Raw genomic sequence first — 26,559 nt, 5'->3', positions numbered from 1 at the left:
CTGTTGGCTATGTGGCCCTGTACATTCCAGGCCAGCTACAGGAAGGTGAACTCCTTGAAGGGGAATGTGTGGATGCTCATTCTCTGTGCCCCACTGCCTGTCAGGGTGTCATGGACATCAGTGCTCAAAGTTAGGGTGCATTCTAGTAAATACCACTGCACCAACATGAGTCTTTTCGATACATTTTTTGAGATGGAATCTCGCTCTGCCACCCAGGCTGGAGTGCAGTGGCGTGATCTTGGCTCATTGCAAGCTTTGTCTCCCGGGTTCAAGCAATTCTCCTGCCTCAGCCTCCTGAGTAGCTGGGATTATAGGCATGCGCTATAATAACCAGCTAATTTTTTATTTTTTTAATTTTTTAATTTTTATTTTTAGTAGAGACAGGGTTTCACCATGTTGGCCAGGCTGGTCCCGAACTTTTGACTTCAAGTGAATCGCCCGCCTCGACCTCCCAAAGTGCTGGGATTGCAGGCGTGAGCCACTGCGCCCGGCCTTTTCAATACATTTTTAATCAATTGGCAGCCCTCATAATCAGAAAAGAGGATGTCCGTGTCATCTGGCATCCAAACTCCAGGTCCCTACCAACACTCTTAGGCAGACACCTGATGATACCTCAAAACCACCAGGAACCAACACCATAATGACGGGTTCAGAAAAAAAAAACCACTCTCATCATGCCTTAAATGATGCCTAGTTGTCTTTGACATTTAATTTCAATTTTCATAGGAATTAATTATGGCTCTAACATTTACATTGATACTGACCACGTGTTTATCTTACACAATGCTCATGTTAACCACTGAATGCAGGCAAACTAGAGAAGTATGATGCTTTTATTTAGCATCTATGCTGCCATATGAGATCAATTTCTTCATGAAAGAAAAACAAACCACCATAAGAAAAGTTAATTTTTAAATTTTTTTCTCAGTGGCAGAGTCACATAGCTGTTTTGATACAGATTTCCAGTAGGTCTAAAATACTGCTTTGGGAATTGTAAAGAGTCCATTACAGAAATACACAGAACAGAGGATAAATACAATCATATTAGTTTATCAGATGGTTACACTAAACATCCTTTGCCTTACTTTTCCTGTAAGAAAAGATCACAGGATCAAATAAAAAATTCTACTAGCAGCATACGACTCTGGTTTGGGAGGAAAAACCCTAAAAGCAAAAGATAAAATCAATAACCTGGTACACTTGCAATGAAATACTTTGTCTCTGCAGAAGTTTGCATTTGTGAATATTTCACATAAGGCAAGAAATGTATAATTTCAAAAAAACTGAAGAAATTCAAAAACATATTCTTCATAAAAACAAACCATTGCTTTTCAATGCCTTTTTCCCTTGGAACATAAGCTGCTTTAAGAAAGATGGTGAAAGCGTTAACGGACAACATCTTGTTATTCATCTGAAATACTTGGACAGAAAACTGGCAAATTTGGTACATGGTTCAAGAAGTAAAACGTTACGGATTTTAAAAAACGAAGTTAAAACATGCACATTTTCTACTGCCAAATGGCAAAAACCTTAAATTGTCTTTAAATCTAAAAGACTAAGGATCATAACAGTAACACTGTAACAGGAGTGACAAGCAAGTTAACAACAGAAACTACTAAGGAAAAACAAAGCCACCACTTAAACAATAAACATTGTTAAAACCTAGAGTTGCATTCCAATTTTAAAAGAAAGTTCAACTATTTAAGTGGATAATGATGTTCAGACTAAAAGGATGTTCCTGATTCAACACCAGGTATAGAGCACTGTGAATGAACATGCTCAGCAGCGTGTACTTCCAATGAATTCAAATTACACATGATCATATGAAGAATATCATTCACCAAGGACAGTCCCAAGGCATATGAAAAACCTACATTAAAGATCTGGACAGACAAAGCAGAGATACATTTTATTTCTTATAAAGAGTTACATTGAAACATGCCACTCACATTATAGCTACAATTATACTAGTGACGATTTTTAATCATACAGAATAAAGCTATAGCATGTGAAATTACAATATATTTATCTTCTTTAAAACCATTTTTAAAGAATGGCAGATATGTCATTTATTAGAAGCCAAAACCAACAGAAAAATGTAACTGGTAAATGCAGCCAAAATGTATTTGTGGCTAATTAAATGCTGTAACAGATTTTTTTGGTCCATGAGACTATTAAAAAACAAAAGGTTGGTGAGGGATTCCTATTTATCAATAGAAATGAAAGGTTCATGAAAAAATTCAATACATACTAAAACATTTTAACAGCATCCTTTTTTTTGTGGTTAAACACAAGAAATACCTCAAATAATGGATGTAAACAGGTAAAAAAAACTCAAATGAATTAAGATGGTTTGAGTGTCTCACAATTCTCTTTTGGAGGATGTCAGATTTTCTTTTAATGTCAACTGAAATGCAATTATGATTTCTTCTATTAACATATACTAGGATTTGCTGCTTGGGATCAGCAAACTATGGCCCAAAGGCCAAATCTGCCTGGCTCCCTGTTTCTGTAAATAAAGTTTTATTGGAACACAGCCACACTCACTCGTTTACATATTATCTGTGACTGTTCTTATGCTATAAAGGCAGAGGTGAGTAGATTTTAAGATGCTATTTTAACACCATATGATTCCTGAATTATTTACTCTGATCCTTTACAGAAAAAGTCACCCCCTTCCCTAGGGGGCTAAGACAGTATATGTTGCTTTACTTTCATTAACACTGTTTTCTCTTATTCTAATGCATGTGTATAATCCATCTCTTTTTAATACCTCATTTTATTTGTTGGTGTATATACCTTGGAAGCTTAACATGTTAGCTGAATTACCATCTTTAATATTTGGAACATAAGCATATGTCCAGCCAGAACCTGTTTGATTTCAGGTCACTTGGGAATTCTCCAGAAGTTAGATGATCATAAAATGGATGCACCTTATACCAACAGAATGGCCAGAAAATGGTATATCTTAATTTATCTTGAATAAGGAAGTTGGATAGCAAAAAGAATAATGAAAACCAAATACACTAAGTAAATACCATTGTAAATCAGAGGGAAAACAGTTTAAGAGTTTTCAAAACACACACACACACACACACACACGCGCGCACACACACATCCAGAGCCATCCTCCCACCTGCCACAAGCAGCTATAACATAAGCAAAGTATATTTGTTTTATAAATATATTACTGTCTATATACATATAGATACATCCATAAAAGACATGTTAAATAATTATTTGTATAATCGATACTACTTTAAATTTTTTGTGTATTTCAAAAGTACACATTCTATTACAATTATCAAAATAATTCTTTTAAAATACCAAGAATAAAACCAGTGAAGAATTGCTTTCCATCCAAGTGGTTCTAAATTTTATCATTGGCCGTCCAGACCCCAGACTTGGTCATCCACAACTCAAAGAAACATAGTTTAATTAGAGAAAAGTTAGTCATCAGAAGCACTCCCCCCAACCCCTGTTTTTAATACCACATAACAAATACATATTTGTTTATATAGATATATATAAAATACTCCTGTTATATTACATATTCTCATAAATGAATTTTCATAAAAACATGAAGTTCAAGTTTCCACCAGTATCAAGTATCTTATCCTGGTGGGCATTTCTTCCAAATGTGTAGGTCAATGACAAACTCTTATCAGGATATATAGAGCGATCATAAAAACAAGACTGAAAACGTCTGTATCACATGCAAGAAAGGAGGAAATACTAAGGGCCAGTATTTGGCCAGTTGGGTACTATTCCCTCTGGACTAAGACACAGAGACAACAGACTGGTTAATTACTGTGTAAAAGTACAGTCAACTGTCAATTATTCAGGGGCAAAATACTCCAATCTGAATCCTTTTTTTCTCATCAGTTGACCATGTCTGGCAATTTCACTTATTAACACACCTCTCTGGTTATTTATTAGCAAGTCTGGTAAAAGATTTGGTTAGAGAGAAAGTTTTGGCTAAAATGAAGGCTTGGGATCAGCGATAGATTGAATTTAATGGTGAACTCCTTTTACCTATTGCTTTAGATAAGTAAGAATTTGCTGTACTTAAAGTCTGCCAATTATTTCATTCTACAGCTCTGAAAGCAACATTGGTGCTTCAAAAAAAGGGGACAAATTGTCCTCTTCACATAAGAAAACTGCTATTTTTAAACTCATAACTAATTACACTGAAGGATTTAGTGTGGGTAGTTCAGAGCAATTCACTTCAGTATAGGTGACAGCTGGCTACACTATTTTCCCACAGTTTAAAATCCATGAGGCAATGACAAATAGTCAACTAATAACACAAGAAGGTCAAATTCAAAGTGTCACACACATCTCACCTAAGATCTCAGTGAAACACATGTAGTAAAATTTGGCAGATGTTCAAATAATGAAAATGCTAAAATGTAGAAAATGGAAGCAAAACTTAAATGTATAATTTAAAAGTGATTTCATACTAAAAAAAGCTTAGAATGTGACTAAAATAAAATATATTACACATTTATGACCCTATTTTTGGCACTGAGTTAACCTCTACATTTAAATTTGCTTTACAGTGACTAACCAAATCAAGGAGAACAATTTCACATGTGAGTAGGGTTGCTCTCGGACAGACACCACTCAGAATGGGTTGTGTGGCCTCACCCATATTATTTCTGGGTACAGATGAGTGCCACTCATTTCAAACACAACAGCAATAATTGTGTAGAATATCACTTTCCTGAATTAAGTTTGCTGAACACGGTTCAGATTATTGGATATGTCAATATGCACAATGCCTTTTAGAAGCATTTACTGTATACCCAAATCCTACTTCATGCAACACACAGTGTCGCACAAGTAGTGAAAATGTTATCCTAGTCAAAGGTGCTTGGAGATTATTTTCAGGCAGCATTTTACCTTTATTTTAAGCTCACACTAGGTAAGTTTTAGGAGAAAGAAAATGCCAATAAATTTATTTAATGTGTTTTAATATATTATATAAAACTAAGACAGACACTTTTATTTATCTAAATTGTTATTTTTATTTTCTAACCTATTCTAGACCTCAATTTTTACTTTAAAAATTTGTATTTAAATAAGGGATAAAATGTTGCCCAAAAGTCTAATCATAGTTACATACTTGTGTTTTAACTAGATCTACAAATCAAAATAGTTCTTATAGTTAAAAAGATACAATTTGTATCAACAGTAAAAGGTACTTTCTGGTTTTTCAGGGCTTTACTTCAAACTGTAGCATGTAGAATAATCACAATAACCAGGGCATCTAGGCAGACTACAGAGAAAGATCTGCACTCGTCTCTTACACGAAGTACAATTCAAAATCTGGAGGCAACAGTCAAGTGATATCAATCACACAACTGTCTGCCACTGACTGCAAAATCTATCTTCTAATCCACAGAAATGTATTCACCGCTAGCAAAACCCATGACTTTGAAACCAGAAATATCCCTTACTAATACTAGAACAGACTTTAGTCTGTATCTAAAACTACACTATATGTGGCAAGAATCTGGCCTTAATAATATAACAGGCCCCCCAAGAAAACTACCTTCAGGAAAATGGAAAATATACAATATATTACAAAAATTTTAAGTTACCATTTACAACTCCTCCATTACCATTTCTATAGTGCAGTATCAAGAAACGTTGCATATCCTCAACTCATAAAACCACCTCAGGCCAGCCTTGATAAATAGCAGGAAAGCTAAAGAGCATGTTAAATATAAAAGTTGCATTGTGAATAATTAGATTCATTAAAAACAGGCAAGTGCTGTGAAAGGGTTATTTTATCCAGTATTGTTGTGCCCCAAAACAAAAAAGACAGACGTATTAAAAATACAAGTTAATGGAAATCTAGGAAATCAATTCCATTTCTACTGTCTAGAAGCACGTCGTAGCTGGATAACGAAGCTCTAACCTGTAACAGTTACGGCTTTTGCCTTATTCATTTAAAAAAAAAAATGGAAATATTTTTTCCATTGATTGCATCTGCTTTCTTTTAAATCGACCATATTAAATTAACTAATTTCTTAACAGAAAAAAATCCAAACAAAAATAACACGATGAAAAGTGCCATATTGTAAATCATTCTAATATATATACTGTTACCCATTTCAACATAAAACTGGTAACTTACATTTTGTTTAAAATATAAAGTCAGTGCTGTAGTATATCTCTGTTTCTATAAATAATGATTATAGCACAAAGAAGCCCACTTTCCCCAAATAAAAATAACTTAAAAAGCTGTAAAAGAGTCTAATTAAGCTTGGCTCGAAAAAATAGTTTGCTAGGTCTCGTCAAATGTCCCACATTCTGAAGGTATTGTAATTGCTTGCAATTGATAGGCAAACACCAAGTTAATAAAACACAAAACAAAGATAAAAAGTGCTGCATATAAACCCCTGATGCACCAAAGATTAATATCAAAGATCACAGATACATCTATTAAATCAAACTGGAAAAATTTCCAGCCAAGGATATAGCTTTAAAAAGGAAATGTTAAAAAAAAGTTTAAATGTAAAGCAATCCCGTGATACTTCCACCATGTGGGGCTATACATACAGATTCCATGATACAGTATTTCACATAAATGGATACTATATAACCTCCTTGCTGAGAAGGAGATCACTTGTGCTATTGTAGCAAACCTCCCTCAGCATTTGAGCTGAACAAAAAACTACTAAACACCACAAAGATGCATCATCTTTCAATAACCCAGCTGGGATTTCTCCACTAAAATGGCTGCAGCAAGCTGCTGGGCGTCTGTCATGTGGGGATTCCTTTTCATGACAATTCTCACAAGGTCAGGTGGGAAGATGTTGCACAAATTGATATAAATCTTTTCTCGGTTGTCTTGATACCTGGGGGGATCTTGAGGCATTCCACAGTACGGGATCCGCCAGGCTGGATCCTGCTGCTCAGGGAGGCTCTGGAAGGTGAACTGCTCATAACACGGCTGTGTGGAGTTATCGGGCAAGGAGTAAGTCTGCCGGTACCCATAGGCGTCGATCCCATAACCTGGCCTCTCCCAGCTTCCCAGGCCTTCCTGGCGGGAATAAGGCTTTCTTTGTCTTGAAGGAGAACTGTCATAAAGTCGAGAGTCAGAGATGCTGTCTATTCTCGTGGCCACCAAGGACCTCCCTAGGTGTGGTGCCTTAGAGTGTGCTGAACTGGGAGGAGAGGGGTAGTCGCCGGGACAGCTGGACCGGGCGCCCACAGCGGGGTGCTGCAGGTGCAGAGCCAAGTGCGGAAGAGGAGGCTTGTGATGGAACTTTGGTTCTTCGTGACTGTAACTTTGCACTCTGGTTAAGGGGTCGTGGAAATTCTGCAGGAAGGGCTGAGAATTAAGGCGGCTGTGAGGGTGCATGTGTTGACACTTCAGATTCTCCTCTAGCTGTGGGTCGGGGGAGCTGACATAGGACCGGTCATTGTACCCCACGTAGGAGTCACTGCTCCCACAGCTCATGCTCCCTTCACTGCTGCAGTCAGAAGCTACGGAACTTATTCTATAATCTGTGTCTAAGGAGAAACGCCTTTCAGGGCTTCGTGGGCCTGAGAGACTCAGATTTGAGTATGCATTCAGCATGGAATAATATCCAATGTCGACAGGCGAGTCACATTTTGGATACTGTTCATAAGGCATTGGCGTTCCATGATTTTTGGTTGCCATTATCATTGGAGGATACTGTCCCTGTGGTCTTTGATCCTGAGGTGGGAAATGAACTCCAGATGGAAGGCCATTGCTTAAAGATGTAGTGCTTTGGGGTTTTGCAGTAGAAGTAGCTGGGATGCTAACTAAGGAAGGTACGGACCTTGTTTCCAATTTGTTTTTGGTGGGAAGCTTTTCTTCTAGGTCTTGGTAGACTTGAGTCCTTATGCTTGGATCTGATTGCCTCTTTGGAGCACCTCGTTTGACATCAGAAGTGCTATCAGCCTTGGTGCTACAAGGAACACTGTTGCTTTTCACCAGTCCCCCTTCATTTGCAGTTTTGGCTGCCGTATTTCTGGACATGGCACGGAGTTCATCAGCCACTGACCGCTGCGGCTGACTGCCCCTTTCGGGATGGTAATATTTGCACTTGTGTCCATAGGTACACTTCTTTCCTAAGAAGAGTAAAATTAATTAGGCAAAGGAGCATACCATCAAATCCTGAAAACTCAGTTTGGCTCTATGTTTTTAACTTGTAGAAGAGACAAAGACAGAACTGGGAGCTGTGCTGAGTGTTACCCTGTTCTTTACTCCTGAGAAATGTCACTTCTCAGTCTTCTCACTTTCTTACTATCAAGAGCAGTAGGAAGTTGGCCGAATGAGTAATAATCACCTCCATAACTTTTTTTTTTTCTGGAGACAGCGTCTTGCCCTGTCGCCCAGGTGGAGTGCAGTGATGTGATCTCAGCTTACTGCAATCTCTGCCTCCCGAATTCAAGCAATTCTTGTGCCTCAGCCACCTGAGTAGCTGGGATTACAGGCATGCGCCACCACGCCCAGTGAATTTTTATGTATTTTTAGTAGAGACCAGGTTTCGCCATGTTAATCAGGTTGGTCTCAACTCCTGGCCTTATGTGATCCAACCACCACAGTCTTCAAAACTACTTGGATTACAGGCGTGAGCCACTGCGCCCGGCCACCTCCAGAACTTTTGGCTAGTATCTCTGTGTCCTCAAGTGCTACCTGCCCCTTCTCTTCTAGTAGGACTTTATAATTAGGTAGGAAATTCTGTTTTGAAGAGCATAGTGTACTACTGTAGGCGATAGAACCATGCTCATTTGATTTGTTTCTAGATTAAAAAAACTCTTAAATTTTTCTTCACTTAACTTCATGTAGAATTAACAGCGTTTTATGAGCCATGTTTTAATATAAGGAAATGCATTTATATTGAATCCAAACAGGTAAAAATAATTATTTTTCATGGCTAAGACATTTTCTGAAATTTAATTGGAATCCAAAGAACCACATATTATGCCATCCAAAATTTTAAGTGTTTATTTTTATTAACAAAAGTTTAACAAAATATTGTGTTCTAAAGGCATGTACTCAATATTCATCAAGAAAGTTACCATATGGACAAGGCTGCTTTTTGTGTTCAGGAACAATAGGTTTCTTCCTCAGAAAATTATCCAGACTGGGGCCATGTCTGCCAAGAGGGTCATCAGGGGGCATGAACCTGTCATGGAGATAGTAAAAAACGACACCTAAGTAGGAGGCTGATAATTTAATTCTGAAAAGAGTACAAAGATTTGTTCACTATAAGAATTTTTTTTTGAAATTTTAATCCAAGTGTTTTGATTCAGTGTTTACAGAGTTAAAAAAATCAGCACATGAGGTTCTCATTTCTTAATGAAAATTAAACTGTTTCAAGCTGAGATTGTATTTATTTCAAGTAAGTTTTGAGTTGAGCATGTCCTATTAATTCTTCCTTCATCTCAGTCTTGGGATATTGTAAGGGTTTTAGAAAGTGATTCCTGTGACACTTTAGGAGAGTTTAATCAACATAGGCCCTGTGAAGTGGATTGCTGCAGGTGGGGCGAGGCGGAGCAGCTGAGAAGGGAGAGGGCTAGAACACAAGGGGAAGGTATGAACTTACCAAACACTGGTTAGTTCCAGGCACTTGACACACTACGCCATGGCATCCTAACCACGATCCTATGAAGTATTTGCTCCATTTTACAGAATCGTAAACTTTTCTAATTTAGGTTTAGGTAAATTAAGTGATTTTTATCCAATGTTGCATGGCATAGTCAAGTTCAATTATATCTAATTCTGATCTATTCTCTTCCCCTATTTGAATTCGCTTCTCAGCTGAGATAGAAAAATGCTAAGGAACTAAACTTACTATTTTGGATGGACTAATAAAGAAGAGAATTTATGACATGAATAATGAAGTTATGCTTGAAGAATTCTGCTACTCATTGTATCAGCATTTGAACTTATACTCAAGTATTTACCTATAAAATGTGAATAATGGAAATAATGTATGAACACTTACAGGAGTGTCAACATGGCTTAGTAGTAACACTTAGCAAATACAGTGTTTATTATTACAAACAATATGGTAACATTACATGTTACAAAATAGAAGACAAAGTCACTCAATCCCACAATCTCAATACAATTACTCTCCATGTCTCTGCTGTGTCAGATTTAAGTCATTTTCATTGTGCACACATCATTTTTACATGGCTTTAATCAAACACAGATTTCCTTTTGACACAGAGTTTCACTGTTTTGCCCAGGCTAGAGTGAAGTGGCATGATCTTGGCTCACTGCAACCTCCACCCCCCAGGTTTCTGCAATTCTCCTGCCTTAGTCTCCCAAGTAGCTAGGATTACAGGCGCCCACCACTATACCCGGCTAATGTTTTTTGTATTTTTAGTAGAGATGGGGTTTCACCATGTTGGCCAGGCTGGTGTCAAACTCCTGACCTCGGGTGATCCATCCACCTTAGCCTCTCAAAGTGCTAGGATTATAGGCGTGAGCCACTGTGCTTGGAATAATTCTTTTTTTCATAATAACTCTGAAGAGCTGAATACTATTCCAGTAGAAGATGTATCATAATTTGATTGTTTTCTCTATTGTACATTTAGTTGCCCTTTAATTCTTGCAATTATAAATAACACAGAAATGAACATATCTGGTCTTTATTTATTCTTCATTATATATTCCAAGAAATGAGATTTTTAGGTTGACAGAATACAATATTTTTGAGGCTTCTGTGAACCTGTATTAAATAATATATCAGTGCATCTTTAATAGCACAACATACACACAAAACTATTTTTGTGAATTAAATGAGAAAAATATTCTTTTTACATTCAGTTTGCACTTTTGATTAGCAAGAGGTGAACTTTTTCTACATATTTATAAATATATTTACTTTTCATGAGACATGATTGTTGATGCCATTTGTTTATTCATCAACTTTTACTTTTTTTTTTTTTTTTTTGAGAAAGAGTCTTGCTCCATCATCCAGGCTCAAGTGCAGTGGCACGATCTTGGCTCATGGTTACCTGTGTCTCCTGGGTTCAAGCAATTCTCCTGCCTCAGCCTCCCAAATAGCTGGGATTACAGGTCTGCACTATCACACCAGGCAAATTTTTGTATTTTTAGTAGAAATGGGGTTTCACCATGTTGGCCAGGCTGGTCTCGAACTCCTGACCTCATGTGATCCATCAGCCTCGGCCTCCTAAAGTGTTGGGATTACAGGTGTGAGGCACTGCACCTGGCCTATCAACTTTTAGGTTCTGATCATGACCAGAGTCTTACATTAGTGTAAGAACTTAAAAAATTTATATACAGCCATGCAATGCATAACATCTTGGTCAACAATGGACTGCATATATAATGGTGGAGCTGAAAAGTTGCCGGTAACATAATAGCACAATGTACTACTTGTGTGTTTGTGATCATGCTGATGCTGGTACAACAAAGCTACTGTGCCCCTGGTTGTATAAAAGTGTAGCATGTACTATTATGGACACTACATAATACTTGATAAACAACAGTGTTACTGGCCGTGTGTGGTGGCCCATGCCTGTAATCCCAGCACTTTGAGAGGTCAAGGCAGGCAGACCCCAGCTTGGCCAACATGGTGAAACCTCATCTCTACTAAAAAAACGAAAATTAGCCAGGTGTGGTGGGGCATGCCTGTAATTCCAGCTACTCAGGAGGCTGAGGCAGGAGAATTGCTTGAACCTGGGAGGTGGAGGCTGCAGTGAGCTGAGATCGCACCACTGCACTCTAGCCTGGGCGACAGAGCAAGACTCCATCTTGAAAAACAAAAACAAAACAAAACAAAACAAAACAAAACAAAAACCCAGTATGTTACTGGTTTATGTAGTTACTATATCATACTTTTCGTTTCTATTTTAGAGTGTATTCCTTCTATGTCTAAAAATATGTTAACTGTAAAACAGCTTCGTGCAGTTCCTTCAGAAGTATTTCAAGAGGCATTGTTATCATAGGAGACGACAGCTCCACGCATTGCATTGCCCCAGAAGACTTCCGGGGAACGATATGTGGAGGCGGAAGACAGTGATTTTGATGATCCTGACCCTGTGTAGGCCTAGGATAATGTGTTTGTGTCTTAGTTCTTAACAAAAAGTTTAAAATAAAGAAAAAATAAAAACAGAAAAGTTTATAGAATAAGGATATAAAGAAAATATTTTTGTACAGTTGTACAATGTGTTTTAAGTGTTATTACAAAAGAGAAAAACGTTTTAAATACTAAGAAGTTTATATATTAATAGTAAAAAAGTTATAAGCCAAGGCTAATATATTATTGAAAAAAAGTATTTTTTGATAAATTTGGTATAGCTTAGACCGGGCGCAGTGGCTCACGCCTATAATCCCAACACTTTGGGAGGCCAAGGCAAGTGGATCACGAGGTCAAGAGATCGAGACCATCCTGGTCAACAAGGTGAAACCCTGTCTCTAAAAATTAGCTGGGCATGGTGGCGCGCACCTGTAGTCCCAGCTACTCGGGAGGCTGAGGCAGGAGAATTGCTTGAACCCAGGAGGCGGAGGTTGTGGTGAGCTGAGATCGCACCATTGCACTCCAGTCTGGGTAACAACAGTGAAATTCTGTCTCAAAAAAAAAAAAAAATTTGGTATAGCCTAAGTATATAGTGTTTATAAAGTCTATGGTAGCTTATGGTAATGTCCCAGCCCTACACAGGCGTATCATTTAGAAATCTTTTATACCATATTTTATGGTATATATATCTTTTCAGTGTTTAGATATCTTTAGATACACAAACACATCTTACCATTGTATTAAAATTGCCTACAGTATTCAGTACAGTAGCATGCTACACAGGTTGGTAGCCTGGGAGCAAAAGGTTGTATGTACCGCATCGCCTAGGTGTGTAGTAGGCTGTACCAGCTATGCTTGTGTAAGTACACTCTATGATGTTCACACCAATGATGAAATCGCCTGAGGATGAATTTCTCAGAACGTATCCCTGTCGTTAATCCAAGCATGGCTTATTTAGTAAGCTATCACTGCTCTACATTGATTTTAAGGCAATTCTTTGAGGGTGAAGATGAGAATCCCCCTATGCCAGTTTCCTCAGGTTCTTCAGACAGTCTTAGAAGACTTCCTCTGCCTCAGGTGTTCTCTGAGTGATTTACAGGGAAAGGTGGGCCTGCCACTCACACCGGGCCTCCTGCGGCAACGATTCTGCAGTTTTCCCGACTCCCACTGAGGAACGGTGGGGAGATCAGTTGTTAGAAACCCGTTTGAGGTCTCGTCAGTGGCAAAAAGAGAATTCTGTAGCAGCTGCCAGGGATAGTTATATTTTCATGGACGCAGTATCATTGGCAAGTAAAAGGTTTTACTTACTTGTCATTGACAAATGAATACATTAATAATCGTTCATCTATGAACTTCTTCCATTCTGGTTTCTCATTAGCCAAATCCCTGTAGTTATCATTGGACACAATGATACCATCCGACTCAAAAGCCAGCTTCACGATGAACCTGTCATCGTAGCACACCACTCGCCTCCCCTGGACTCGCCGGGATGGCGTGAACACCAGGATTTTCTCCTTCTCTAATTTACGTAAAATTTCCTGATCTGCAAGAATAATAAGCGTGGGATTTCAGAAATTAAATACACGTATAACACACACGGCAACTTTCATACAGTGTGAAATTTTATAACATGAGCTGTATATATGTAATCCTTTAATTAGGGATTATGATTTAATTTGTAGATACAGCGTAATTTCTAACTCTCAATAGTATTTTTCCTTCAGAAATTCTAATAATAAAGGCTTTAAACATAATTGAAAAAAGATGAACAGCGTAAAACTGAAACATGATTGGGCAAATTCTGACTGTCATTAGGTGAAGCTTTTGCTTAAGAGCTGGAGTCATCAGCACGACCACTATGGACACAGCTTCTTCCACGTTCCTACTTTAACGCCATTCTAACAAAGCAGCTGTATGGGGTGTGGGGTTCAGGTGTGAGCAACACATTTTTCCTCCCAAGTTTGTTTGAGTATTTGTAGTTATTTTCTTCTAACTAGTGGGAAAGTATGAAAGGAAGTAGAAATTGTCAAAGCAGCAAAGGGAAAAAGCTTCTTTTTTCTTTTGACGGAGTCTTGCTCTGTCACCCAGGTTGAGGAGTGCAATGGTGTGATCTCAGCTCACTGCAACCTTCTCCTCCTGGGTTCATGCAATTCTCCTGCCTCAGCCTCCTGAGTAGCTGGGATTACAGGTACGCGCCACCACGCCCAGCTAATTTTTGTAGAGACGGGGTTTCACCATGTTGGCCAGGCTGGTCTTGAACTCCTGACCTCAGATGATCCACCTGCCTCAGCCTCCCACAGTGCTGGGATTACAGGCATGAACCACCGTGCCCAGACGAGGAAATATCTTTAAATGCAGAAAGTTCAAAAAGAGAGGAGGCGGTGAGGTCAGAAGTGGTGTTAGGCTATGATATGCTCCATGACCTTTCTGTGAAACATGGTAATGAATGCCAGCATTCTGGTGGGGAGCAGACTAAGTAAAAGATAAGAAGTGATTATGTGGAGAAAACATCTGTTGATTAGAAAAGGCCAGGTAGAGGGATGCTTATTTTGTCTGTGGTTGGCATACTCTTTTTTTTTTTTTTTTGGTGACTGAGTCTCGCTCTATCACCCAGGCTGGAGTGCAGTGGTGCGATCTCAGCTCACTGCAACCTCCGCCTCCTGGGTTGAAGTGATTCTCGTGCCTCAGCCTCCTGAGTACCTACAATTACAGGCACCCGTCACCATGCCCAGCTAATTTTTGTATTTTCAGTAGAAACGGGGTTTCACCATGTTGGCCAGGCTGGTCTCCAACTCCTAACCTCAGGTGATCCACCTGCCTCAGCCTCCCAAAGTGCTGGGATTACAGGAGCGAGCCACTGTGCCCGGCTGGTTGGCACACTCTTATAGCATTTTGTAACTCTATTGACTTGTTTTGTGACTAAAAAAAGGGTACTGGAGTTCATATGTTGATCAATGATAAAAATTCTTTTCAACCATCCTTTCCTCCTACTTTTACTCCTCTGTCTCCCGTTTTCCTACCATTGTAAATTCTGGTTCAGAGTGCAGGGCACAAACCCACAGATGTCATGATTTTTTGTTAAAAAAAGCTCACTACTTCTCAACTATAGGAGTTGTCACATTATAGTTTTGTGTTACTCCCTTGATAAACATTTTGAGGGCAGGTGCCATGTATCATTGATCTTCGTATCCATCAGCACCCAGCCCATGAGGCACATTGGTAGATTTTTAATGAACGTCTGTGGAATGAATAAATGAGCTACTTAAACCTATATACTCTGAAGGCTTTCAGTCCATTCATTGTCTTATGTCATGAGTAATCTGTGGTACTTTATCAGTTATGAGGATGTTTACTCATCTACGTCATGTCTTTAGCCTCACCAAAGTGAGTTGTAGATTAAGTTCAGTGGCCTAACAGTCATCATCTTGCTTAATTTATATTTCTTTAATTGCTAAAGAGGTTGGAAGGATACTAATTAGGATGACATAAATAATCCTGACCTAAGTAAAATGGGTTCAATAAAACTGGTAAGTTAACTGAATTTCTAGTTCTTAGCACAGCACTTACACATAGCTAGTGCTTATTAAATATTCGATAAATGAAGACTGGCAAAAGTGCTAATCTGAATCTACGATGCTGACAACTTAAAAATATTTTTTATCAAGTGTCGTTTTTTGGTGCAGTGAAAGAGTACTGGGCTACTCAATTTTGGTTGAGGGTTTTAGTCAAGAGAATTATTACTCTGGGGTTATAATACCTAAAAGCCTCTGACATTAGTTTGGCATTTTACAAAGCAATCTGCATCTGATGTGTTCCAGGGACGGGCATGCTGGTATTTTTAAAACTAAACTTAGCCACGCTTCACACAATATACTATCATTTTCTCTTCTTGCTTTCGTATTTCTTTCATGTTCAAGAAGCTTTAAAGTTATTTACATGCTTAAATATTGTTTTTCTTTTTTTAGTTTACTTTACCCCTTCCCCTATTATCAAAATATTATAAGTTCCGTGTAGAAAATTAGAAAGGTAAGGACAAGTACTAAGAAGCAGGGAGAAATAAAGACCTCACAAAGTTGCAACTCAGAGGCAACTGCTGCTAACAGTTTGGTATATTTCCTTCTCGTCATTTTCTGTGCATTTTGTTCTTTCCATTGTTAATATATGTATATATATGTATGCCTGTCTGTGTACACAGACACACAATAATAAAATCTGCCTTTTACGTAAAAGAACATAAAAATTCTACCTGAATATTCTAATGCATATTCTATCATATTGATGCAACCTAATATTGAACCATTCTTCCAACGAATGAACACTTATTTTTCTATTCTAAATAATAACATTACATGGGATGTCTTTGGTCATAAATATTTGTCTATACTTGTGCTTATTTTCTTGGAACTTATTCTTGGAAGGGGAACTAGTAGACCCAAGAGTATTAACATTTTAAGACCAACTACTTTCTTGACAGGTTGTAAAAATTTCCACAGCAGCCTATGAGTAACTGCTTCAGGGGACTGAGTGCTATCAGTTTTTAAATTTCGGCCAATTTTTTTTTTTTTTTTTTGAGATGGAGTCTTGCTCTGTTGTCCATGCTGGAGTGTGGTGGTACATCTCGGCTCACTGCAACCTCCACCTCCTGAGTTCAACCAATTCTCATGTCTCAGTCTCCCTAATAGCTGGGATTACATGTGCCTGCCACCAGGCCCAGCTAATTTTTTGTGTTTTTAGTGAGAGAAGGTTTTGCCATGTTGGCCAGGCTGGCCTTGAATTCTGACCTCAAGTGATCCATCCGCCTTGCCTCTCAAAGTGCTGGGACTACAGGCGTGAACCACTGGGTCCAGCTGTTTCTGCTAATTTGTTGGGTAAACAATAACATTATTTAGATTTGTATTTATTTAATTACCAATGAGGCTGAACTTTTTTTTCCTTCTTATTTGGTGCTTGTATTCTGGGAGTTGTCTATTCCTAGCCTTTTGCTGCTTATATACTAGAGAGAAGTTCTGTTTTCTTAAAAAATCAATCTGTATAAGCTTTTTATATTAAGGACATGATTCTTTGCTTTGTTGCATTTTTTTCCTCAAGCAACTGGTCAATTATCATTTTTAAGAAAGTTTCTCAAAATGCTGGAGCTTTACTTTTGATATAATTTAATTTCTTTCCCTTTGTGATTTCTTCTAAAAGTTTGAAATTTAGAAAATTCTTGTGGTCTTTGATGGTTTGATTTTTGACAATTAAGTTTTCAACCACCTGAAATTTATTATTATATGGTGTGAGATAAGGGTCTAAACAAGTATACTTTTTCCAAAGGGTTAGCCAATATTTGGTGCCACTGATAGAATGAAGATTTCTCTGCTTTACATTCATACATAGGCTAGGGTCTGAGTCCATGCTTTGGATTCCAACATTACTTGCCTATTCATTCTTGTGTTAATTTAACAATGATGTAGTAATTATACATAAAAATTAAGTCTTATTTTTTTCTTAGATGGGGTCTTACTGTGTCACCCAGTCTGGAGTGCAGTGGTGCAATCTCAACTTACTGCAACTTCTACCTCCTGGGCTTAAGCAATTCTCCCCCTTCAGCCTTCCAGGTAGCTGGGACCACAGTGCGTGCCACCACACCTGGCTAATTTTTTGTATTTTTGGTAGAAACAGGGTTTCACCATGTTGCCCAGGATGGTCTCAAACTACTGCGCTCAAGTGATCTGCCTGCCTCAGCCTCCCAATGTGCTGGGATTATAAGGATGAACCACCACACCCGGCCAAAAATTAAGTCTTGATCATCTCCTTTGGATATATGGTAGGTGGTCTCTTTATTTGTTTTTGATTTAAAACGTTTTACAGTTTTTTTTATCCAGGTGCCCCAGTTTGCGTCAATATTGGATGTGGAGAGAAGGACAAGAAAGGCTGGATGTTGATTGTGAATCACTGAAATTGAGTGAAATGCTCAAGAACAATAAGTAAGTTACAGAAGACATCATTGCCTGAAACTCATACATTTTAAAACTATAAAATAATGCAAAATACATTTCTTTTGACTGGACTGAAGCACACTTTAGGGTCTTACATGTCTTTTTTGAACTGTTGTCATTAGAATCTGACCGCCACCTAGTCTAATGTCATAATAGCACATGAAAAAATTGGGGTCCAAAAGGGTTCACTGTGTGGCTCAAAGTCTTCATAGCTAGTGAATGGCAAAGCCAGAATTTGGATTCAGGTCTTGTGACTCCTGGCATCTCTCTAAAGGTCAGAATTTAAAAAAATTTGAAGTCAGAGTTTCCACAAAAGAAAAAAAAAAACTGGCTTATGTAGCAATGATTAATGTTTTATTAATAAAATCAGATAGTTTTCAAAGTCAAAAACAGGACAGGGCAGTGGCTCATGCCTATAATCCCAGCACTGTGGGAGGCCGAGGTAGGCAGATCAGTTGAGGTCTGGAGTTTGAGACCAGCATGGCCAACATGGTGAAACCTTGTCTCTACTAAAAATACAAAAATTAGCTGGGTGTGGTGGTGCATGCCTGTAATCCCAGCTACTCCTGGACAAGAGTCCAGGAGGCAGAGACTGCAGTGAGCCAAGATCACGCCACTGTACCCCATTCCTGGGTGACATCGCGAGACTCCCTCTTACATGAATGAGATGGATTAGGATACCTGACAGTGCCAGACACCTGCACAGAAATTATAGGAAAGCTAGGAACAAGCAGCTGCCTGGAATATGCCTACCTGTAATGAGAGCATCAGGTCGGGATTGCTCTTTCCTCCAAGCAGGAACAAAAACTGTAATATCTTTGTGGCCTCTTTCCAAAAACCAATCCACTGCCAATTTTATTCCTCTGCAGGAAAATACTTCTTTGTTTCCATGGCTGAAAGATTATTACAGAACACTTAAAACACAACGAAATCTAAATTCAAGTAAATTAATTCAAGTTTGTAAACAGAAATGATTACAAAATTACAACAGTAATAAGAAATGCCAGATTTAAAATGGGAGTTTATAGCTCAGAGACACATCAAGATAACTAGTTGAAAATCAAGATCTGTGAGAAAAAAAAATTGGAATAATTATTTTCCAGAGAAGAAAGAAAATGAGTTTTCAAAGGTAAAGTTATAAAGGTTAACTAGTCAGAAAGACACAAGCTGTTTTTGATCAGAATAAAGAAAACAGAAAGGGCCCCCTTCAACCACATCAAGAAGAATTTCAGTCAAATGTCAAGAATTCATACAGAAAAAAAATCTATAAAAACAGTAGAACTGAATACTTAGACGAGTTTCTAAAAACTTTTCTTTCTCAAGAGTTCTTAGTGTATATTTCAATACTCAATGACTGAATCACGTACAAACTTTATTAGGTGACCAATGTAAAACAACATACTACACACTCACTGAAAGGAAAAACATGTTCACGATGCTTAATCTCATAGAAGAAACACTTTGCGTATACCGCAGTGAAAAGACACCTAGTTTCTGTTCAACTATATTGTGTTGGACAGGATTAATAATGACAAAAGGGCATTCAAAATTGGATTAGCAGCCTTAGTGCCGAAAAGAAAATGCACAACTAAGTGTAGTCATTCAGTAAGTATTTATCTAGCACCAGGTCCTGCTTGTACACTTTAACCTAATAATTAAAAAATAATACTTATTCCAATGTTTTTGAAGAAAAAGTCTCCTGCTTTGAATGCAATAATTATGTTCTTTTATAGTGTGAAGGCTCCATTTGTTATCTATAATGGAGATTTTTTTTCTTCTTAGGACTAAAGAGGGCTGAATGAAATAATGTAGGTAAATGCTTTATTAACTTTTAGCATAAACTAAACATTAGGCATATTGTGTTCTAGGGTTCCCTGGGAAACACTAGAACCAACTAACATATGGCTAATCATTTTTTGTACAAAAAAGAAGTAGAATAACTTGCTTTGTGGATGTTGAAGGCTCCAAACACAAACAGAGACAATACATGTTCCACAGTCCTGTCCTAATAGTCCAGGGCAAGATTAGACAGGAAATCAGATACAATGGAAGTTTCAGAGAATGGGATAAGGAAAGGGAGATTTTGAGGTCATTTTCTAGGTAAGAAGGGTTACCTGATAGCCTGGTGAATGCCCCAGCAAAAGGTACAAAGTGATGTTAGGTTTCATGGAAAATACTGAAATTTAAATCAGTCTTCTGAAAAACTGTAGAAAATGGTATCTCTAGAGAGAGCACATGTACCAAGTATTCCTAGACACAAAAAGTCAGACAACTAAAACCTTACTATATTTTCACTTTGCATTAATGCTTTGAAATCTATTGCATTATGTCTATGGCCACACCATCCTAAATGAACCAGATCTTGTCTAAAATCTACTGTATTAAGCTTTGCTAGTAAACTAATGATACTTGGTTTACCTACAGTTGAGCATTTAATTGCTTCTGGCCCTAATGACAGGGCTGCATAAACATTTCTTCCTGGTAATTTCATTTGGTAAGGGTAAGTGTCACGTCTACTCATTCTAGAAATAGAACATTCTATCTAATTAATTAAATAATTTACTTTCATAAGATGCATGCAAACAGCAAACCATTTACAATTACGGGATAAAGATTCTGTAGATGTTAAAACAGGATACTGTACTATGCAATTCTGATAATAAAGGTTGCTTTCTTTATCCTCATTGCCCACAAAGACTCACAGGGAAAAAACAAGAATGAGGATGAAAAGAGGCTCATCGTTAATGGTAAATATCTCCATCTTGTTGAGAAAAACATAATCTTCCATGTGTTTAAGAAACTGTAGTCAAGTTTTCTGTTATTTGCAGTGAGGCATACCATGAACCAAAAGAAAACTGGCATAGCTCTATGAATACCAGAAAAAGAATATATTTTAAGGTAAAAACCATTATTAGGAGCAGAAAAGTTACTATGTAATAGTAAAAAGGGAACAATTTATAGGATGCTGTAGTCATTCTAAACTCAGTCTCCATATTGGTAATGCAAAAGATCACAGTATTACTAGAAGAAATGAAAAAATCCACAATCATACTACTTGACAGAAGCAGCAGCAGACATTTAATAAGGATACAGATGACTGGAATAATCAATTACAAGCTTAATCTAATGGACATATACAAATTCTGCACAAAACTAAGGAGAAAAAAATGTTTAAAAAACCATATGGAAACTTATATACAATACATGATTTTACCACAATATGTTATTACATTGCAGATATAATGTCCTTGTTAAAAAATTAGTGTTGCTATAGCAGCAAAACCAATTTACAATTTTAATTTAAAAAGATCCCATTTGTAATGTAATAAAAGCCATCCAAATCTTTAAAAAAAAAAAGAAGACACGCAAGAGCTTTATAGATAAAATGAAAATTGAAAACCTATATTAAAGGGCATAAGGGAGGACGTAAATAAAAGAACAACACACTATTTTTATGGGCAGTAAGAATTAATAAAGATGGCAAATATTTTCAAATTTATCTGTATGTTGCAATTCCAATGAAATTCTCCAAAGGTTTTTTTCACAAAACTTGAGAACCTAATCTTAAAATTAATATGGAAAAATAAAAGGCCAACAATAAGGTGCATTACAAATCAATGGGGAGAAGATGAACTACTTAGCAAATGGTACCAGGGCAACTAGTTATTCCTATGGAAAAAATGAAACTGCATTTTAATCTCACACCATATACAAAAAATACATTGTTGACAGATCAAATATTTAAATATAAAAATTATAAGACTTTTAGAAGAAATTACCAGAGACATTCACATCAGGATAAGAAAATACTTCTTAAACAAGACAGAGAAACATATGCTATTAAGGAAAATAGATATATTAGAGCACATAGAATTTCTTTACACAAAAGACTCCATAATTAAAAAACAGGTCATAGCTTTGGAGAAGAGATTTGCAACATATAAAACCAATCAAAAGGTTAGGACTCAGAATATAAAGTACTCATATATTAAAAGAGGTAGCCAGTTGTTTCTTAATGCAAAATATATGAACAATCAATTCACAGAAGAGGAAACCCAAATGACCAATGAACACAGGAAAAGATGTTCAATAGTAAAGAAATGCAAATTAAAGCCAAAATGAGACACTATTTCACACCCATCAGATTGGTAAAAATAAAGTCTGCAAACACCAGATGTTGCCAAGAATGTGTGAAAGTAGGAACTCATACATCACAGGTGGGAGTGTAAATTGGCATAACTATTTGGGAGAGCAATTTGGCAATACTTCTATAGAGTTGAAGGCGTGCTTTCTCTAAAACACAGTAGCTCTGCATCCAGGTACAGTAAAACCCCACAGGAACTTGAAATTAGATTCAATACAATTGGCAACTGCCTTTCATCCTCCTTCCAGCCTTAGATGGCATTTGGGGGCAAGCTACTGTTCTTATCTTTTACACGAGGCGGGAAAGGCAGGTGAGTGGGGATGAGCAGGGTGGATCCCTAAGTTACCAGGACTTTCCTAGCCAATATACCCCTGATCAGCCTCCAAAATGAATGCTAACCAAGAAATCCCTAGAAGGGCTGCTGTTGTCTTGGAAGTCCATGTCAGGCAGCAAGATCCAGAATCATTCATAGTATAATAATTTAAGCCTGAGCAGACAGTTACCTGGTGGCTCAAACCTGCAGATGAGACTTGTCACACTAGGAGAGGTTTCGGGAGACTGAACTTAATCTAACCTTGAAGGGTGTGACTCATCCTATGTGCTAGATACAATATAAGGGATAACTGGAGGAGGTACTGATAAAGAATTACGAAATCAGAGTGAGCCAGAGAAAGTATTATGAAAAACAGGATGTCAGAGTAAGTGCCATGTAGTTACTGATGCAAATGAACTATCTGTTGACTGTTTACTAAAAAAGGACCATAGCTTTAATTCCATACACACAGAGAACATTCGACCATAGCTCTATAGCCACTTACGGGCTAGCTGCATGGATGCAGGGTTTTTCTGCTCAGTAACAAAATCAGTTAATTCTGTATTTATGAATTAGCATATTCCTTTGGGCCTTGATTACTTTTTTACCCCAACAATTTGGCAATAAGGATGACTGTTATACTTCAAGTGAGTCCTTTTGCTGGGTGAATTTGTTGGAGGATTTGTGGTCACAGGTGATTAGGTAAGAACTCTGAATATTTGCTAAAAAGTCTCCCTCTGACTACTTTGGGTGAGTGGGATTCAGTTCCCAGGGAAAATTCCAAAGCGTCCCTGCAAATTGTGAGTTACAATTGAGCAAAATGGGTAACTCATTAAAGGTCCCATTTGATTCATCACTGGCTTTAACAGTAGAAAAATATGAGATGCCTAGAATGTTGTCAGTAGGTCTCTTTCTTAAAAAATAAAAGGCTTATTTTATTCTTTCATATTTGGCATAAGTATACTTATAAAAATCCTGCTCTGTAGTGGTCAAAAGAAGGCTCATTTAAAGCAAACAAATTGATGTATTTACAGGAATTCTCAGAAAACTCCCACTCAAAAGGATTATTGGTATCTCTGGATCTCAGGAAATGAAAGAAGGAACGAAGTGGGCAGCCATAAAGAATGAATTAAGAAACTGAAGGAAGGGCCGGGTGCAGTGGCTCACGCCTGTAATCCCATCACTTTGGGAGGCTGAGGCGGGCGAATCACAAGGTCAGGAGATTGAGACCATCCTGACCCATGTTGAAACTACATCTCTACTAAAACAAAAATTTAGCCGGGTGCGGTGGCGCACACCTGTAGTCCCAGCTACTCAGGAGGCTGAGGCAGGGGAATCACCTGAACCCGGGAGATGGAGGTTGCAGTGAGCCAAGATCGTGCCACTGCACTCCAGCCTGACTCTGTCTCCAAAACAAACAAACAAACAAACAAAACTGGAGGAAGAGATTAACTGAAACTCCTTTCTCTTTCTCCAGGTTCTCAACCCCTCTCTGCTATTGCTCTTTCTGCTTTTTTTTACTTCTTGCCTCTGTCTAGGACCTAGAAGAGTGGGGCAAAGACCTTCTGGATGGATGGATGATTCCCAATGACTACAGGATCTGGAGATAACTTCCCCTTGGAAGGGGAAAAACTGCCAGCCTTATTAGAATATTCTAATATGGATTCCATCTTCAAAACTTCCCTAAACTGAACATGCAAAACATAGCTAGAGGGGCAGAAACGATGAAGAAGAAGGAATAAGGATTCTGAGAACCTGGATAAGAGACTGTTCTAGAATTACGGTATTAGGTTGGCAAGTGGTTGCCTTGGTAACTTGGATGAGGGGAGGCAAAAGGAGTTAGGATACCAAACAGCAAAATGAGACTGACACTACAGCGCCATACAAACCAACTTATTTTTTCTTTTCTTTTTTTTTTTTTAATTTACTTAAAGTTCTGGGATACATGGGTTGAACGTGCAGGTTTATTACACAGGTATACATGTGCCATGGTGGTTTGCTGCACCTACCAACCCGTCACCTAGGTTTTAAGGCCTATGTGCATTAGGTATTTGTCCTGATGCTCTTCCTCCTCTTCCCCCGACCCGCCGACAGGCCCTGGTGTGTGATGTTCCCTTCCCTGTGGCCATGTGTTCTCATTGAACCAACTTATTTTTTAATCTCAATGTGAAGAAAATCAGCCCTGCCCTTTTGCAGCTCCAGTGACCCAAATGCCTTTTTAGTGATCTGGGACTGCCAGGTACATCAGATATGGTAGGAGTGCATATGACCTTTTCCCTAGCTGATGGTACTCATCTTAAAAAGAGTTATTTCCCAGGGCTCTGAAAAGATCTGGAAACATTTGCCAAAGAGCTCTGTGGCACATTTCCAGTCTATAGCCCTGAGTGTGAGGAGGCACCCAGGCTGCTGCATAGAGTTGCTCTGGCTGACTTTGCTTGACTAATGGAACAGGCATGATCGAGGCAAATGATAATCCGTCTTGTAAGGGAGTGCCCTGGCCTCAGGAAGCTGACTGTCTCCTCAAACAAGAGGAGACTATCTCCTCTCATGCTTAGAAACCCACCGTGAGGTGACCTGGGAGAAGCTGCAATGCTGCTGTTGGGTGAGTCCCCATTGATTTTCATCAGTGTTCTAAATTAACAAGGATGGATTTAAGGGCAGATCAGAATAGACCCTTATTCTTCTCTACTTTTATGGCAGCCTTGTTACTGGGAATTCACGCATAGGTAAAAGAAAAGGTATGTGATGGTAAGGACAGACAAGTTCCTCAGGTATTGGCAATAGCAATCCAGTTTTGGGGAAAACAAATGTAGAAAGATAAAGACAAAGAAGCTTAAGACTGCAGTGCAACCTTCCCAGTTAGAACTGTTCACAAGGGGAGCAAACCCCTTTCTGGGACTACCAACAAATAAGAGAAGATCCTCTAATGAAAAGTCAATAAGTCACTACTATAAGAAGCCAGGAGGCCATGCATGGTGGCTCATGCCCATAATCCCAGCACTTTGCGAGGCTGAGGCAGGAGGATCACGAGGTCAGGATATTGAGACCATCCTGGCTAGCACGGTGAAATGCCATTTCTACTAAAAATATAAAAAATTAGCCAGGCGTGGTGGCATGAACCTGTAGTCCCAGCTACTCAGGAGGATGAGGCAGGAGAATTGCTTGAACCCAGGAGGCGGAGGTTGCAGTGAGCAGAGACTGCACCACTGTACTCCAGCCTGAAGAAGAAAAAAAAAAAGAAGCCAGGACATTGGAAAAAGGGATGCTGGAAGAGACTGAGGAGGATGCAAGAGATGCAACCCAGCCATGAAGGCTTACAACCCCCTCCAGGGATTTCTCCTCCTGGGAAATCAGACAGGAAATAACTGGCAAGTGGCACAAACTAGGGGCAAAATTGACATAATGGAAGAACTGAAAATGGGAGAATCCCATCTGTTTGCTTGTTTTTCCTGCCTTAAGCTTTTCCTGTTCTGTCTTGTGGAAGGAGACTAGAGCCATGAATTCTGCAGTTTCTACTCATCTTTCTTGTTTTACCCTGACCATTAAAACAAGTTATGGATTTCTCTCCACGATCTCTACCTTTTCTTTTTCCTCTGAGATTCCTGAGCCAATAGGTCCTCTGTTGGAGGAACATGCCTCTCTCTTGTTTCTTACTGCTGTTAATTTGTTGTGAAGGGACCTGCTGTGTAACCTGAGGGGCATCATATTCTGTACTCTGGGTATCTGGAAGATTCTGGGAGACAGGGCACTTGAGCTGGTGAATATGTGCTTGTTTATTAGAAGAGTACCTATGTGCTGGGGATCTTCCATGCTATGGGACACATTTTGAAGAACAGAGGTGTTCTAACATCAGTAGCGACTAAAATACCACATAGGAGATGAGATGCTGATTTACTAGAGTCACTGTAATGTCCCCCTAAAATTTCTGTAATTTGTTGTAGAGCTCATACTGAATAATAAGATGAAATCAATCTGCAGACCAAGCTGTGAAACGATATACTTTAGATTGGGTTAACTGAAACCTCATTACTTCTATCCAAAAATGCCTATTCAGTTTCAGGCAAATGCAACTCCTTATGAACC

The 26,559-nt window shown here is 38.4% G+C and overlaps 1 protein-coding gene across 3 annotated transcripts in view; it reads right to left on the bottom strand.

Moving 5' to 3' along the window:
* Positions 1 to 684: 684 nt before the first annotated feature.
* ZC3H12C (zinc finger CCCH-type containing 12C) overlaps positions 685 to 26,559 on the bottom strand; it is an 82,996-nt gene continuing 57,121 nt past the window's right edge. For all 3 annotated transcript variants that reach the window (XM_064375400.1, XM_021671111.2, XM_021671112.2), the window contains 4 exons: positions 18,773 to 18,912; positions 13,350 to 13,584; positions 9,067 to 9,173; positions 685 to 8,112 (listed from right to left, as the gene is read on the bottom strand). In XM_064375400.1, coding sequence (XP_064231470.1) covers positions 6,716 to 8,112; positions 9,067 to 9,173; positions 13,350 to 13,584; positions 18,773 to 18,912 — 1,879 coding nt within the window. In that variant the 3' untranslated portion in view covers positions 685 to 6,715. The remainder of the gene's footprint in view (positions 8,113 to 9,066; positions 9,174 to 13,349; positions 13,585 to 18,772; positions 18,913 to 26,559) is intronic.

Source organism: Aotus nancymaae, unplaced genomic scaffold (assembly GCF_030222135.1).
Source record: "Aotus nancymaae isolate 86718 unplaced genomic scaffold, 86718_ANA_hifiasm-v0.15.2.pri h1tg000012l, whole genome shotgun sequence".
NCBI lineage: Eukaryota > Metazoa > Chordata > Mammalia > Primates > Aotidae > Aotus > Aotus nancymaae.
This window is presented reverse-complemented; position numbering and strand designations above follow the sequence as displayed.